Here is a 17,062-nt window from a genome sequence, read left to right as displayed (position 1 = left end):
GGTGTCAGGAGTTGGAGCTTCTCTTTGGTGGCAAAGGAAAATGATGGTGAGGGAGTAGGGTCAGCAAGCTTGGACAGGTGCTCCTGAGTCGAAGTGGCCTCCAGGTCTTTTATATACCTTCCACCCCCACTGAGCGTTTCCTCAAAACTTAAGGATTCTTCCCTGTTGTTGTTTGTATCTTTTCCCACGTACATAACTTGTTAGTTTATTTTTTTTCTAGGAGGGTTAAAAGTAGGGGCCTGTTGCTACAAGTAGGACCCAGTACAATATAATAGATGGGGCACAAGGTTTAGGAAGTGGAATCAACCCTGATTTTATACACTGTGAGTGAGCTAAGTGAATTTGAACTTTCCGCTTTACTTCTCTCTCATCTGTAGTATGTGAAGTGCAAACCCATTTTATAGATGGGGAAACTAAGGCCTTGAGAGATTAATGTCTAGCTTAGGGTTACACAGGTTGAGGTTGGACCATATTAGAAGTTTTTAACCTGAGGTCCATGAAATTCCCAGAGGTCTATGGATAGATTGTGAACTTGGATGAGAAAAAAAAATACATCTTTTTGTTATAATTGTTTTTCTTTGTAATACTATGTATCTTATACCTTTAAAATTATTCTGAGAAGAACTCCTAAGGTTTCACAGACTACCAAAGGGGTCATAACACCAAAAAGATTAGGAACCTCTGAGACTATATCATCTCTAAGGTACCTCCTAGCTCTGACGTCACATTAGGAGGGATAATGACCCCCGATGTCAGTTTCCTCACCCAGAAGTAGAGAGGGTTGGACAACATAGTCTCCAAAGACTCTTAGAACTTTAAAATCCTGTAACTGGAATATTTCTATGAAAAAATACTTTTCTGGTTAAAAAAAAATTGTTCAGGTGAGCATATCTGTGATTTCATTGGTATCTAGAAGCCAGGTGTCTGGACTCCTAGCCCAGTGAATGATTGAACAAAAGCATTGAATAGGTGATAACTATGTGGCAAACACTATAGTAAGCCCTAGGAAAACAACGTGAAAAGTGAGACAGTCTCTTCTCTTCAAAAGCTCACATTCTAACTATTAAGTGACAGATGAGTTTTAGGGAGTTACCTAGAAACTTAGAGTCAGGAAAACCTGAATTCAAATCCAGCCTCGAACACTTACTAGTTATGTGACAATGGGCCAGTCACTTAATCCTGTTTGCTTCAGTTTCCTCATCTGTCAAATGAGCTGGAGAAGGAAATGACAAACCATTCCAGTATCTTTGCCAAGAAAACCCCAAATGGGGTCATGAAGGGTCGGACATGACTGAAACTACTGAACAGTAGCAGTCACTGTGGTAACCACGGCAATGGTCCTCTCTCACAAATTGAATTCTAGAGAGGGCATGGTGCAGGATTCCTCACTTTTTGCCCAGGCCTTGTCACTTATTTGTTCTGTGACCTTGGAAATGGCTTGTCTGTCTTGTCTCTAGCTTCCCCCACTGGAGAAGGAGAGGGCTGGAGAATGTCACCTGATCTCTGACAGTTTTTCATAGACAGGACAGGTAAGGCCCTAGGTCATTCTCTAATACCCTGAGTTACAGAGAAGTTGTTAATATGCTTCGGTGGAGGAGTGTTTGTACACTAGGGAGATCCCCCACGCTGACGAGATCATCAGCCCAGACCAAAACAAAAATCGTTTTCGTAATCCACCCTCATAAAACTACTTCAAGTGAAGATGTAGGAGAGTAACAAATACTCTAGAACATCTTGAGAAAATGGAAGTTGGGAAAGAACTTTAGTCCTCATAGTTTCATCATTCTGCAACTAGCTTTGATATGAAAAGAAACATGCGGATGGCATCACCTTATGCCTTAATTAAATAGGAAATATTTAAAAACTTTTTAATGAAGAAACTAAGTCTTGGTGTTTCAGAAATTTCTGGGTTTTTCTTCCCTTTAAAAATCTGTTTTGCTTATTGCATATACTGTCAGGCTCCATTGACAAATGTGCTAGTTTTACCAAATTCCTCTAATTTTTTTTTTTAAAGATTATTTGTTTATAGGGGATGGATCTCTGGGTAGCAAAGTGAGGAGGGATGCTTTTGGGGAAAAAAAGATGATGTAAGAACCAAAGTTATCAATACAATTTGTGAATTAAAAAGAACCTTGTATTTCCATTTAATTTTTTTTAATCATTCCTGTCCTTTAGTTAATCTAGGTAACTCTGCATCAGGATCCTCAGTATTTATAGGGCCAATCAATTGCCCAGAATGGTCAATTCACTGTAATTAACACAAAGGACTAAACAAACAAACAAACCAAATTTCTTTTTTCATAATTGTAGTCAAAACAGAACCCTGATTCATAAATTTACAGATTTCCCTTTCCTCTTCTAATCATTTGTTTGGTCTTTAGTTAGAGTACTTAGACTGAACAATTGAGGATGAGTTTGTCAAGGCTAGGATGAAGACTGCTAGGTAAATACCAAAGGTATAATGTAGAAAGATATTAAGGAATGGTATTAGTGTACAATTTTCCTTTAGTAAGGAAGGAAAATATACTCTTGACATTTCTCCACATCTGTCCCTTCTTTGCTTTTAGAGCTTATATTATGCTACCCTTCCAATAGTACTACACTTCCAGTATCCATGAGGCAGCTGGGAGAGATAGTAGATAGAGTGCCAGATTAGAAATCAGGAAGAACTGACCAGGCTCATATCCTGCCTATGGGAACCTGGGGGAATTACTTTACCTCTCAACTCTCAGTATTTTCATCATGAACTGGGTGCAATAATAGCACCTGTCTTCTGGGGTTGTGGTGAGGATCAAAGGAGATAATATTTGTAAAGCACCTTAAAGTGCTATAAAAATGTTAGCTATTATTATTATCACAATGAATAACTGTGATAGATTCCTAACTGGTCATCCTGCTTCTAGTCTATCCCCTTTCTAACGTATCCTGCACACACTTCTGACAAATTAATTTTCCTAAAGTACAAGTCTGATAACAGTAACTAACTTTCTTACTTAATATACGTCCCATTTGAGCCTCTTTGAAGGAGATACTTTGGGAATTATTATCCCCTCTTTTCAGATCCCCTCAAAGAGGTTTTGATCTGCTCTTAATTACACAGCTGATAGAGGCAGCTAGGTGGCTGTGTGGATAGAGTGCTGGAGTCAGGAAGACTTAAATTTAAATCCAGCTTCAAACACTTACTAGCTGTCTTACTACTCACTACCCTGGGCAAGCTACTTAACTTCTGTTTACTTCAATCCACTGGAGAAGAAAATGGCAAACCATTCCAGTATCTTTGCCAAGAAAACCCCATGGACAGTATTAGCATGCTATGGTCCATTGTGTCGTGAAGAATTGGACACAACTGAGTAATGACAACACAGCTAATAAATGCCAAGGGTGGGCTTTGAACTCATGTTTTTCTGATTTTAAGTTTATTGTGCTATCTACCATGTCATGATGCCTCTCTGATCATGGAATGTAGAATGTCAGAGCTATTTCTTCTGGTGGAGGAGAATTGAGAGCTAAGGGACTGGGGAGTTCCCATCAGTTGTTAGCAAATGGTTAATGCACTGTAGCATATGAATGTAATGGAATAATCTTTTTTTTTCTTTTTTTCTTTTCTTTTTTTTTTAGTTTTAGTTTTCAACATTTACTTCCACAAGATTTTGAGTTCCAAATTTTCACCCCATCTCACCCCTCCCCCCACCCCAAGATGGCATGCATTCTGAATACCTCTTCCCCTAGTCTGCTTTCCCTGCTATCTGTCCCCCCCCTTCTATTTTCCCATAGAGCAGGATAGATTTCTGTACCCCTTTTCCTGTATTTCTTATTTCCCAGTTGCATGTGAAAGCATTTTTTTTAAACATGTGTTTTTTAAACTTTGGATTCCAAATTTTCTCCCTTCCTCCCTCCCCACCCACCCTCATTGAAAAGGAAGCAACTCAATATAGGCTATACATGTGCAGTTATGCAAAACACTTCCATAGTAGACATGCTGTGAAAAACTAACTCTATTTCCGTTAATCCTATCCCGCTCCCCCATTTATTCTATTCTTTCTTTTGACCCTGTCCCTCCTCAGAAGCATTTGCTTGTGATTATCCCCTTTCCCAATCTGCCTTCCTCTCTATCATCCCCCTAATCTCTTGTCCCCTTCCCCTCCTATTTTCCTGTAGGTTAAGACAGATTTCCATACCTAATTGAGTGTGTATGTTATATCCTCCATAAGTCAAGTCCTATGAGAATAAGATTCACTCATTTCCTCTCACCTTCCCCTGGTTCCCCTCCATTGTAACAGCCTTTTCTTTTCTGTCTTTTTTTTTGTGAGACAACTTACCCCATTCTACCTTTCCCTTTCTCTTTCTCCTAGTATAATCCTCTCTCACCCCTTAATTTTATTCTCCAGATATGACCCCTTCATCTTCAACTCACCCTGTGCCCTCTCTCTCTCTCTACCTCCCTCTCTCTATATATGCACATATATATGTATATGCACATATATATGTATAGGCATGTATGCATACATATAATTTTTTTCCCTCCAACTACTCTAATACTGACAAAGGTCTCATGAGTTACAAATATCATCTTTCCATGTAGGAATGTAAACAGTTCAACCTTAATAAGTCTCTTATGATTTCTCTTTCCTGTTTATCTCTTCATGTTCCATTTGAGTCTTGTATTGGAAAGTCAAATTTTTTATTCAGCTCTGGTCTTTTCGTCAAGAATGCTTGAAAGTCCTCTCTTTCACTGAATGACCATTTTTTCCCCTGAGGAATTATACTCAGTTTTGCTGGGTAGGTGATTCTTGGTTGTAATCCTATCTCCTTTGCCCTCCGGAATATTATATTCCATGCCCTGTGGTCCCTCAATGGAGAAGCTGCTAAATCTTGTGTTATCATGATTGTGTTTCCACAGTACTTGAATTGTGTCTTTCTGGCTGCTTGTAACATATTCTCCTTGACCTGGGAACTCTGGAATTTGGCTACAATATTCCTAGGAGTTTTCCTTTGGGGATCTCTTTCAGGAAGAGATCAGTGGATTCTTTCAATTTCTATTTTGCCCTCTGGTTCTAAACTATCAGGGCAGTTTTCCTTGATCATTTCTTGAAAGATGATGTCTAGGCTCTTTTTTTGATCATGGCTTTCAGGTAGTCCAGTAATTTTTAAGTTCTCTCTCCTGGATCTATTTTCCTGGTCAGTTGTTTTCCCAATGAGATATTTCACATTGTTTTCTAGTTTTTCATTCTTTGGGATTTGTTTTACAGTGTCTTGATTTCTCATAAAGTCACTAGCTTCCAATTGCTCTATTCTAATTTTTAAGGAAGTATTTTCTTCAGTAATCTTTTGGACTTCCTTTTCCATTTGTCCAATTTTGCTCTTTAGGGCATTCTTTTCTTCATTGGCTTTTTGGACCTCTTTTGCCATTTGGGTTAGACTATTTTTTAAAGTGTTACTTTCTTCAGTATTTTTTGGGTCTCCTTTAGCAAGCTGTTAACTTGCTTTTCATGATTTTCTGGCATCACTCTCATTTCTCTTCCCAGTTTTTCCTCTACTTCTCTTACTTGCTTCTCAAAATCCCTTTTGAGCTCTTCCAAGGCCTGGGACAGATTCATATTTTTCTTGGAAGTTTTAGATGTAGGAGCTTTGACTTTGTTTTCTTCTTCTGGTTGTATGTTTTGATTTTCTTTGTCACCAAAGTAAGATAACATAGTCTGACTCTTTTTGTTCTGCTTGCTCATGATCCCGGTCAGTTACTTGAGTTTTAAACTCTTTGTTAAGGTAAGAGTCTGTTTCCAATGTGAAGAATGTATTGTCCCAAGCTTTGGGGGTTTGTACAGCTGTTTTCAGAGATACTGCTAGGGACCTGAAAGTTTTCAGTTCTCCCAAGGTGCTATGATAAGGGGTAAGGTGTTTCCTTTCCACAGCCACAACAAGCTCCACTGCACCAGCTCTCCTCCTAGCCCCAGAACCGCCCTTCAGAACTGTGACCCAGATCCAACCACAGGCAAAGCAAGAGATTCCTGCCTCAGCCCTGGCAAAGAGATCCTTGCAATCGCCCTCTTATCAGCCACTCAATTCCCCCTCAGTCTGTGGGCCGGAAGCTCAGAAGCCAGCCGCTGCCCTCAGGGTGGCTGAGATCTAGCTTCTTCTCTCATCACAGTAACAGACTTTTCCCACTGACCTTCTAAGTTGTCTTTGGTGTTCCTGAGTTGAGAAGTCTGGAAACCACCACAGCTGCCCGCGATTCAGTCCGCTGAGGCCTGCTCCAGGGTTGCTGAGGCCTGCGCGCCCATGCCGAACTGCGCTGCTCTCCCAGCCTGGCGCGATATACCTTTCCGATCAGCCACCCAGGTTGTCTTGGGCTGGAAATTTGTTTTACTCTTTTTTTTGTGGGTTCTGCTGCTTTAGAATTTGTTTAGAGCCTTTTTTGTAGGTATTTGGAGGGGTTTGGGGGAGAGCTCTAGCAAGTCACTGCTTTCCCTCCTCCATCTTGGCTCCGCCCTCTAATGGAATACTCTTATGGTGCAAGAGATGGCAAAAGGAGTATTTTCAAAGAAACCTTAGGACCCTTATCTGAACTGATGCCGAACAAAGTAAGGCAGTATCAGGGGAATAATTTATGCAATAACAACATGGAAAAGATAAACAACTTTGAAAGATAAGTTTGATTAATGCAATGACCAACTATGATTCCAGAAGATCAGTGATGAAGAATGTTACTCACCTTCTGGCAGGTTGTGTTCCAATATGCAGAATTAGGCACAGACATGGCACATATGGGAATTTATTTTGCTTGACTATGTAACAATGATTTTGTTTTTGTTTTTCTGTTTTTCCAATGGGGGAGGGAGATGCAGGATGGAGAGAAAAAATGTTAATTAAAAATAATTAGAAAGACTGTTAGAGCTCTATCATAGATTAGAGCTGGAAGGGATTGTATAGATCATTTCATCCAACTTCTTCCTTTTACAGAAGAAACTGTCAGAGAGGTTAAGTTACTTGCCCAAAGTCACACAACTAGTCAGGGAAAGAGCCATATTAGTACTTAGCACACTGACTGGCATATAATATGTGCTTAATAAATGCTATTTGACTGATTAAACCTCCCCCCCTCCACACACACATACTTCATCTGCACTTTGAGCGTGGTGTAGTGGAAAGAGCATTGATTGACCTTGGAGTCAAAGGACCTGAATTCAAATTCCAGGTCTGCTACTTACTACTTGCAGCTAAGACTTAGCATGTCTGGGCCTCAGTTTCCTTATTAATAAAACAAAAGAGTTGGACTAGATTACCTCAAAGATTTCAGATCTATTATCCTGGGCCTTCAATGTCCTGCTGAATAAAGTCTAAACTCCTTAGTTTGACATTCAAGGATGTCTATTGTTTGTCTCCCTTCTTCCTTTCTATTATTATCTCATACTACCCCCTTCATTCACTTATGATTCAGCCAAATGAGATAATATACACCTCACACTCCCATTTCTTTGTTTACAGTATGCCTTTTGAATTGCCAAGCATTCAAACTCTGCTGTAGAGAGTGCAACTCCTCTGGGCTCACCACATTGTTTGAATGCTAAAAATACTTTTGCCTGAAAAACTATTTTACAAAGAACCCACACAAGACAAGTGCTCACATGGAGGTCAGAAGAAGTGGTACAAGGACACTCTCATGGTATCTCTGAAGAACTTTGAAATTGATTGTGAGACATGGGAGACACTAGCGCAAGACAGACCAGAACAGTGTGCCCTCATCAAAGAAGACTCTATCCTCCATGAGCAAAGCAGAATTGCAATAGCTCAAAGGAAACATGAGACGTGCAGGAGACACCTCCACTCCAAATGTTCATGTGGACTATGTGTGCCTGACCTGTGGTAGAGCCCATAGAGCTCATATTGGTCTGATCAGTCACAGCCGGACACACTGTACTTTGACTCCAACATGGTGATGTCATTTTGGTCTTCCTCAAGAATGAAGGACAACAACCAAATAACCAAAAACCAACCTAGTATGCCTTGTGGCAGCCACCACCTTGGTGCAGGCCTCATCATCTTATTCCTGGACTCTTGCTATAGCTTGCTGGTTGATCTCCTTGCCTCATCTCCCCCCACTCCAGTCCATCCTCCACTCATTTGACAAACTGATCTTTCTAAAGCACAGGTCTGACCATGTTGCCCTCCTATTTAGCAAACCCTAGTGACTGTCACAACCTACAGGATCAAATATATAATCCTCTATTGGCTTTTAATGCCCTTCATAACCTGCCCCCTTCCTACAATTCCAGTCTTTATATCACTTACATGCCTCCCCTACCCCACTACCACCACCATGGTATTCTAAGATTCAGAGACAATGGCCTTCCTGCTATTCCTCACACATGACAATCCATGTTTAGACCCTGAGTATTTTCACTGGCTCTCCACTAGCCTGGAGCTCACTCCCTCCTCCTGGCTTCCCTGGCATCCTCAGGTTTCAACAAATGTCCTGCCTTCTGAAATAAACCTTTCTCAGTCCTCCTTAATCTTAGTATCTTCCTTCTAAGTTATCTCCAACTTACTCTATTTATATCTTACTTGTATGTAATGGTTTGCATCTCTTATCCCCTTTATACTATGAACTCCTTGAAGACAGGGACTGTCTTTTGCCCTCACAGTACCTGACAAATAGTAGGCACTTAGTAAATTCTTGTTGACTTGACTTGACAAATAGAATTCCACCAGCTCACTCCATCAGTCTGTTTGGTGAAATTCAGTTGATTCAATTTGATTCAAGTCAATTCAACTGAACAACCTTTTATTAAGTGCCTGTTGTATGACTTCCTGGCACTGTGTGAAACATTTAGACATGTGAAATTCAGGGGCTAAACTACACCTATGAGGGCATGCGAAGAGCTGTCCAGCATCTGATCTAAATATCTCACAATCTTTTTTGAAAGGAGAAACATTGAACCAAATGAAAAATCACAGCAATCATATTTGCTAAGCCAGGAAACTGAAGTTTATTAGCTCACGAACAGTAGAATTTTGTTCATGTATCACCCCAAAGCAATAAGATAGCATTAGATAGGGACAGATCTCCTCACCTCCCATGAGTGTGGAAGGATGGATAGGTTAGTGGAGTGGAGTGAAGAAGTTGGACAGCTTCATGGAAACATGAAGGAATTGAAAGCTAATTCTTCTTAAATCCTTCCACAGGGAGCATTGAATTGGCAGAGGATAATGTTGGAAGCCAGGGAATACTTCCGGGTTTGGACAGCCTGGTCACTGGAGGGAGGAGTCTTAGATTAGCAGCGTGGCTCGCACACTCGCTCCCCCTCGAAGCAAGGCTCGGTGTAGGTGGTCAGGTTGATTCCAAACAGGCCAGGTCTGGGTTGGGAGGAGTTCAGCAGCCAGCAAGAAGGCACATAGGGATCAGGCGTGCAGCAAGGAGGAGGGCAGCAGTCACAGCAGATGGGCTGGAGAAGGCTGATCTCATGGGGGCAGGTGCTGGGCAGGCAGACTCCGCACCGGCAGCATTTATCGGAAGAGCAAATGGTGGTGGCTGGACCGGTGGGGACGCTGCAGCAGTCCTGTCGGTAAGCTCCACAGCAAGACATGATGTGAGTAGCTTTAGTTTGTCTTTCTAGTAAATGCGGGAAGAGGAGGATTTTTCAAATGTGATGGCTTACTGTCTCTCTGCCACCCTTATATATACTCAGCCCAGTAGGCGTTGGCTCATGATAGTTTATGTCAATTTCCATTGAAAACAACACCTCATTACTTAGATGCTTATTTCATAGGAAGTGCTCCTCACCTCATGAAAAGGTGATTGGCTTGTTTGGCTGCCAGATTAGGATTCTTTCCAATAGCTCTTTGTCACTACAAAGAGGAACTCATTTTCGTGTTCAAAGGCAAAAGTCATTATCTTCTAATCATCATCCATCATTAAAGATGACTTGTTATGTGTGGCACCTTGCAGCCTTCATCATGTCTACTGATTTACTGTTCCATCAGCTGCCAACATATTCTGTGTAGCTTTTTTTTTTCCTTTTTAGTTAAATAAATGGTAGAATTTTAGAATGAGTTATTTGTGAGGTGGAAAAGGGTTATTTGGTCTTTGGAGAAGTGAGTAATTTGGTTTGTAGAATTATGGGAATGGGCTTGAAAGAGAAGGGCTAAAGTAAACAATCTATATCTTAGAAAGATGTCATTGAAATACTATTTTAAAAAGCAGAGAACAGAAAGAAGTAAAGACAAGGAAAACAGTTTTGGAAGCTATTGGTTGAACTTGTATACTTAAGAAGAAAAGAAAGTTGCACATAATAGAGATCTGAATTTTCATGTGCTGTTTCCCTTTCCTGTTCCACTATGGGTATGGAAATGACCATTTTATTTAGTGTTTGCTAAGTTCAGAATAAAAATAAGATTTAAAAATAGTGAAAAATAATTAAAAACAAAACAAAAAACTCACCAAATTTTCTGGAAGTGTTAGTGGGGGTGGAGGCAATCTATATCAGTAACTATAAGTAATCTATACTGGTAACTGTAAGCAAGTTGTAATCTATACCAGTAATTAATAATAAGTAATAAACAAGTTGCAAACTGGGTAGTATCTTCCAGGATCTCACATCAGGGATCTAGATTTTGGAAGTATAACTTTGTCTCATAGGGGGAACTGAGTTTCCCAGATCTTCCCCCCCCCATTAAAGAGTTAATTAGAAGGTCATTTACTTGCATGAACGTATAAAAGACAGGAAGTTTATAAATGTGATGTTTGCTGAATATTTTTTAAAAAGAGGAAAGAGCTTGAGAAATCATTGAAAAATAGAACATCCTTTCTATTTGAGGAGTCTCTATTTTGAGAGTGTTTTAAAAAAGGATGTGTACTATTTCCTTTTTATAGAATACAGGCACATACATATGAGTTCACTTGTGCATGTGCGTACTCACATGCTTGGGCATACTTGTGCATGCGTGTGCTAGCACACACACACACACATACACACACACACAATTCCCTAGTCGGGAAAGGGGACTGAGGCTAAGCATATATCAATGGATAAACTGGCAGAAGCAGGAAATGTAGTCATTAGACTTAATGCTCAGTAGAATGTGAGCTCTTTGAGGATAGGCACTGTTTCATTGTGTCTTTGTATCCCCTTGGTATAATAGAAAGCTATCATATACCAGGTTCTTAATAAATATTTGTTGAGTTGAACTCAGGTGATGGTGGCTGGTTTGTCAATTCACCTGCTAATACATTTGTGGCATTATGTGACCATGTGGAGATTTGTTCTATTTTTCTGCATCCCCAAAATGGACATGGGTTCCCTGAGTATCAAGTTTCTACAGGAGCTTTCATTCAGTCATTTGATTCTTCAAGGACTGCTCTCCTTTCTCATAGAATCTTATCACAGAATCACAGTTAAGGATTGGAAAAGATCTCAGAGACCATCTAGTTCAGTTTTCTCACTTTACAAATGGGGATACTGGAACCCAGTGATTTGCCCAGGGTCTATCAGGTAGGAAGTATCAGAGTCAGAATTTGAAACAGATCTCCTTTGAACCCAGTGTTATTTTCACTATGATGTGTCATGATCCCTATCAATCATTCAGTCAATCAATAAGAAATTATTGAACACCTTCTGTATGGCAGGTACTATGCTAGATATTGAGGATACAAAGACCAAATGAAACAGTCCCTGTCCTCAAGGAGCTCACGTTCTGTCAGGAGAAACAATATGTAAATAGATGTTTTTGTTGTTTGGTCATTTGGTCATGTCCAACTCTTTGTGTCTCTGTATGGGTTTTTCTTAGCAAAAATACTAGAGCACTTTTCTAGTGGATTAAGGCAAACAGAGGTTAAGTGCCTTGCCCAGGCAAGATGCTAGTGAGCATCTAAGGTTGGATTTGAATTCAGGTCTTCTTGCCTGCAGGCCCAGCATTCTATCCACTGAGCCATCTAGCTGCTTCCATGTAGACATATCTATCTATCCATCTATCTGTCTGTCTGTCTGTCTGTCTGTCTATCTATCTATCTATCTATCTATCTGTCTATCTATCCATCTCTCTACACGTGCAAAATAAAGGTAATTTGTGGGGTGGGAGGATGCAGCTAAGAATATTGAGAAAGACCTTCCCTCTTTTGGGAGACTTACATGAGCTAATGCAGAATGTGCAAACTATTTAGAAAAATTTGAAAAACTATATAAACATTGGTTCTTATCACCACCATTATTATTTTTTCAGTTTCTTGATTGGCTGCAATAGTTCCCTATGAAATGACACTTCTGTGCTGAATATGTGATAATCTTAACCTTTCTTCCAAGAAAAATCTCCCCCCTACCTAACAATCAAACTTTAAATTGTTTTAAGTATTAGAAGGTGTATTTCGCAAAATAAAAACTGATGCCATTTAAGGTCAAGCTCTTATAGATGTTATGAAGTTATGTGCAGTGAGAGCAAGAAATCATTAGTCATCTTTTTTTTAAGAGGGCCTCTTGATGCTTTACTAACCCTCCTTCCACATCAGAACTGGTGAGATCTCTCATGCAAAGGCTCATGGATTTACCTGAGAGCACCTGTGAGTCAGGTAGAGACAGTATTCAAAGCCATCTACCCTTTGCTGTCATTCCTTGCTCTTAAGCCTGAGACATCATTCCATCTGTCCCCAGAAGCAGGATGTAGGATACCTTCCTGTTTGTCACTCTAATAAAAATGTCAGTAAGTAAAAACCATTGGGTTTTATTCCATGAGTTGAGGGGTTTGTGTTTGTTCTGTTTTAAATTTTCAGTGAAGTTCTTAACAAAACGGGCTCCGGGAAATTTTTGTGATACTGGTGTTGTGACTGTGTGATCTAGGGCAAGTTGCTTAACCTCTCTGGTTCTGACAAATGAGGATGTAGGACTAAAAAGAACCTAATTGTGTGATCTTGTCATCAATTAGTATTAGATTACTCAAAGATTTTTTGTTGGTTTCATTTTAAAATATAAACTGTTCTTTTTCCTTCTCTTTCTTTCTTTCTTTCTTTCTTTTCTTTCTTTCTTTCTTTCTTTCTTTCTTTCTTTCTTTCTTTCTTTCTTTCTTTTTCTTTCTTTCTTTCTTCTTCTTCTTCTTCTTCTTCTTCTTCTTCTTCCTCCTCCTCCTCCTCCTCCTTCCTCTTCCTCTTCCTCACATCAGAAACTTAGACCAGTGGCGTAATAGGTAGAGTGGAATAACCTTTTTTGACTTGCAAACTTGCCCTGAAAGTAACTCTCAAACTAGGAGTTTCTCTGACCCAATTTGGGTTGTGCAGTCATGTAAGGATAGTTGGTGTAAGGCAAAAGATGTATAGATGTGTTTGAATGGATGTAGAAATTTTATTCACATACATGTTTCTTATGTGATACGTGGAGTGTAGAATTTTGACGCAAGAATACTTCAGATATCTCATGACGTTCCTCTTCATGACTAGCTGATGGATGGGCAGTTGTTCAGATATGGCCCATAACTAAGAACAGAAATTAATGACTCCCATAGATGATCCTTGTAAAGATGATGACACTGGCTCTTTAAAAATGGAGTTAAACATTTATAAACAAACAACTCAACATATTTCTCCCTTCTAGGCATGTTCCATTTTGCCTGTGATCTCCTTTGCTGTTTCTCAACCTTTTGCACTCCCCAATAAGCATTTTTATAAGCTGGCCAATAAACTACAGCTCTGTCAAACTAATCCTGGTTCTCATTGACATAGATGCAACATGGTATTTTTATTGAAGATTTTGTAAAGGTTCATTTCAAAACAGATATGTGAGTGGGAAATACTTAAAATGTCCATCTAAGAAGGATAACACTGTTGTGTTTATTTAAGGGCCAGTGATCATCCAAAGATCAAATTAATGAGTACAACTATCTAAAGCATTAAAAATCATTACCTTGAAAGCTAATATTTATACTTAAGAACATTTAACTTTTAGTCTTCCTAAGGATTGTGAAATAAAACTACTGAAAGAAATGAGTGTTTTAATTGGCCCAGTGCTTGACGTATAAATGTCAGTTTCTTAAGTGCTTAATAAATGTTTTTTCATTCATTTAATTCCATCCCATCACCAGGCTCCTTCTCTAAACAACCACTCCAATTTGAAACTAAAAAAGAAGATAAAGGTGAGATTTGGACGATGATGTCAATTTTAAAAAATAATGAAAGTTTATTGGCTCATGTTTCCAGTTTTAAACAGCTCACTGCTTTCTTTCATCAAATGTGATTATAGTGAGAAAATGTTTGTCAAATATCACAGTATCACACATCAGAAGGACAATGATCTCCAATTTTTTCTGTCACTTCGGTTTTGCTTCCTTATCTTGAATATAAGAAAGACACTATAGTACAGAGCAGGGTTTCTTACACTTCTTCCACTTGCAACTCCTCAGTGCTTCATAAACTGTTCTTTAAGACCCCATATGGGGTTGTGACCCACAGTTTAAGAAGCCCTGGATAGGGTGTGTGGCATGGACCAGCGGGTGTTATGAAGCCAACTTCTGAAAGACAGCTCATTGTTAAATTTTACATGTGGGCATTTACACTTAGGAAATCAGCAAATGTTACAGATTGAGCCTTGATTTTTATGTTGTTGATTGTCTGTCTTAAAAAAGATAGAGGAAATGTAAATTTCCTCTATGGTAGGATTGTAGATTAAACTTAGATCCTGAATTTTCAATTTTAAATCCTTAAATCCTGAATTTGAAATTCTGAATGTATCCTGAATTTTCATTAATCCAGTTGTTAAACATTTACTGGCCCACCCCTGTAGGAACTCCTTTGGTAGTCTAGGGAAGCCTGTGATCAGACCCCTTCTTATAATAATGTTTTTAAAATGAATACAATAAAATACTAGAACTACAAAGGAAACAAATTACACTGAAATGTAGTTATTAAAGTATTCAAATAAAACAGATTCAAAGAACTCAGGTTAAGATTCCCTGGTAGAGGATAGAGAGGTAGCCTGGAAAGCAGAACAACTAGAGTTCAAGATGAGCCTCATACTGTTTGTCAAACTCTGACCAGGTCCTTTAACCTCGTAGTGCTCGAGGCCAATGGTTCTCAAGCTTTTTTGACTTAGGACCACCTTTCCCTCTTAACGGTTACTAGTATAGGTGCTGTGCTAAGTGCTGGGGATACAAAGAAAGGCAAAAGCAATCCCTGCTCCTAAGATACTCACATTCTAATGGGGGAGATAATGTGTGTGTGTGTGTATATAAAATTTATATAATATACAATTATATATTAGAATAGAACAAATACATTACATAATATTCACAGACAACATGTATGTGTAGGTGCGTATGGTATATACACATACATATATGTGTACATGTATATGTACACATGCATATATATGAGCATGTATGCATATACACATATATGCATGCATATATATGAGTGTATGTGTATATATACATGTATACACATACACACACACATACACATATAAGATGCATACAAAATAGAGACAAGAACCTTAAATGGGAAGGCACTAGAGAGGTCTTTGAGAGAAGGTGTCATAGGAGCTCAGTCTTGAAGGAAGTTGAGGAACCTGAGAGATAGAAGGGAAGGAGCAGAGTGTTCAGGGCATGGTGGACCGGCGGTGATGGAGTGTTGTGTTCAAGGAACTACAAATAAGTTTTGTAGGTGGTGCAGTGGATGGAGTGCTGGGTTTGGAGTCAAATCTGGCCTCAGACACTTACTAGCTATGTGACCCTGGGCAAGTCATTTTGCCCTGTTTGCCTTAGTTTCCTCATTTGTAAGATGAGCTGGAGAAGGAAATGGAAAACCACTCCAGCCAAGAAAACCTCAAATGGAGTCACCAAAAACTGGACACAACTGAAATGACTTAACAACACAATATGTTTTCAATGTTACTCTGTGTACCAATTTCCATAGGAGACAACTTATCATTCTGCCTTTTAATACCCAGCAATAACTCTCCCTACAGGTATGTTTGGCAGTGTTCATTGCCAGTCCAAGCAAGAGCTTCATGTGGACTTTTTTGCTGAGATAGTCATTTCAGTTTACATTTTAGCCACTATTACTCAGAGGTGAATATGTGGCGGGTTTATTGTATTCTTCATCTCTATGTAGTTCAGATTATAGATTTAGATCTGGAAGGAAACTTAGAGGACATGTAGTTTAATTTTCTCATTTTATAGATGAGAGAACTTAGGCCCACTGATGAGAAATGACTTGCCCAAAGTCACAGAAGGAGGGAGACAGAATTCAAACCCAGATCCTCTGACTTCAAGTCTAGAGCCATTGCCACTATGGTGACATGATTAAGTTTTAAGATTTCTTGAACATAGTGAGATAATGAGAAGATCTTACTTAGTGAGGGGAGTGTCCTAGGATAACTTCGCACCAAATTTTAGGCTCATAGGGATCATAAATTTGGGGCTGAAAGGTATGTCAGAGTTCACCTAGTTCAACTCTTTTATTTTACAGAAAAGGACAATGGAGGCCAAAGAAGGACTGACTTGCCCAAGGTTCCATGTATTAAGTGTTGTTGTTCAGTCATTTTTCATTTGTGCCAGACTCTTCATGACCCCATTTGGGGTTTTCTTGGCAAAGATAGTAGAGTGGTTTGCCATTTCCTTCTCCAGCTCATTTTAAAGATGAGCAAACTGAAGCAAACATGGTTAAATGACTTGCCCAAGGTCACACAACTAATAAGTATCTGAAACTGAAGTTGAACTCAGGTCTTCTCTATTCTAGGCCTGGTGCTCCATCCACTGTGCCACCTAGGTGCCATGTATTAAGTGACAATTGGCAAAAGCACTTTGTTGGATGTGGTTTTCCTTCATCAGAAAGGAATCCCAGGGGAAAAAAAAGGAAGGGAGGAGAGGCAACAGATAATAAGGGGAAAAGACCACAGGAAATGTTAGGAATTTGGATAATTTCTAGAACTGCAACTAGGAATTATTGTGTTTGAGGCAACTACCACTAACCATGCAGGTGGCAAGACCACAAAGATTACCCTTAGTTGAAATGGGGATAGCAGAAGATGTAGACCCTGGAAAGATGGTGCATAGCTGTAGCTGGGGTGGTCCCTACATGGGGAATAAG

General features: G+C 39.4%; 1 protein-coding gene across 1 annotated transcript; it reads right to left on the bottom strand.

The window, feature by feature from the left end:
* Positions 1–8,960: 8,960 nt before the first annotated feature.
* Positions 8,961–9,630, bottom strand: LOC114051101 (keratin-associated protein 3-1-like). The gene has a single exon (XM_027873270.1). It carries the CDS (start codon positions 9,579–9,581, stop codon positions 9,270–9,272), a length of 312 nt encoding a protein of 103 aa, XP_027729071.1. The 5' UTR covers positions 9,582–9,630; the 3' UTR covers positions 8,961–9,269.
* Positions 9,631–17,062: the final 7,432 nt, after the last annotated feature.

Source organism: Vombatus ursinus, unplaced genomic scaffold, assembly GCF_900497805.2.
Source record: "Vombatus ursinus unplaced genomic scaffold, bare-nosed wombat genome assembly UNPS02014801.1, whole genome shotgun sequence".
NCBI classification, from domain to species: domain Eukaryota; kingdom Metazoa; phylum Chordata; class Mammalia; order Diprotodontia; family Vombatidae; genus Vombatus; species Vombatus ursinus.
This window is presented reverse-complemented; position numbering and strand designations above follow the sequence as displayed.

Coding starts and splice junctions, on each gene's coding strand:
- LOC114051101 (XM_027873270.1), bottom strand. CDS start 9,581: ATGTCTTGCTGTGGAGCTTACCGACAGGACTGCTGCAGCGTCCCCACC.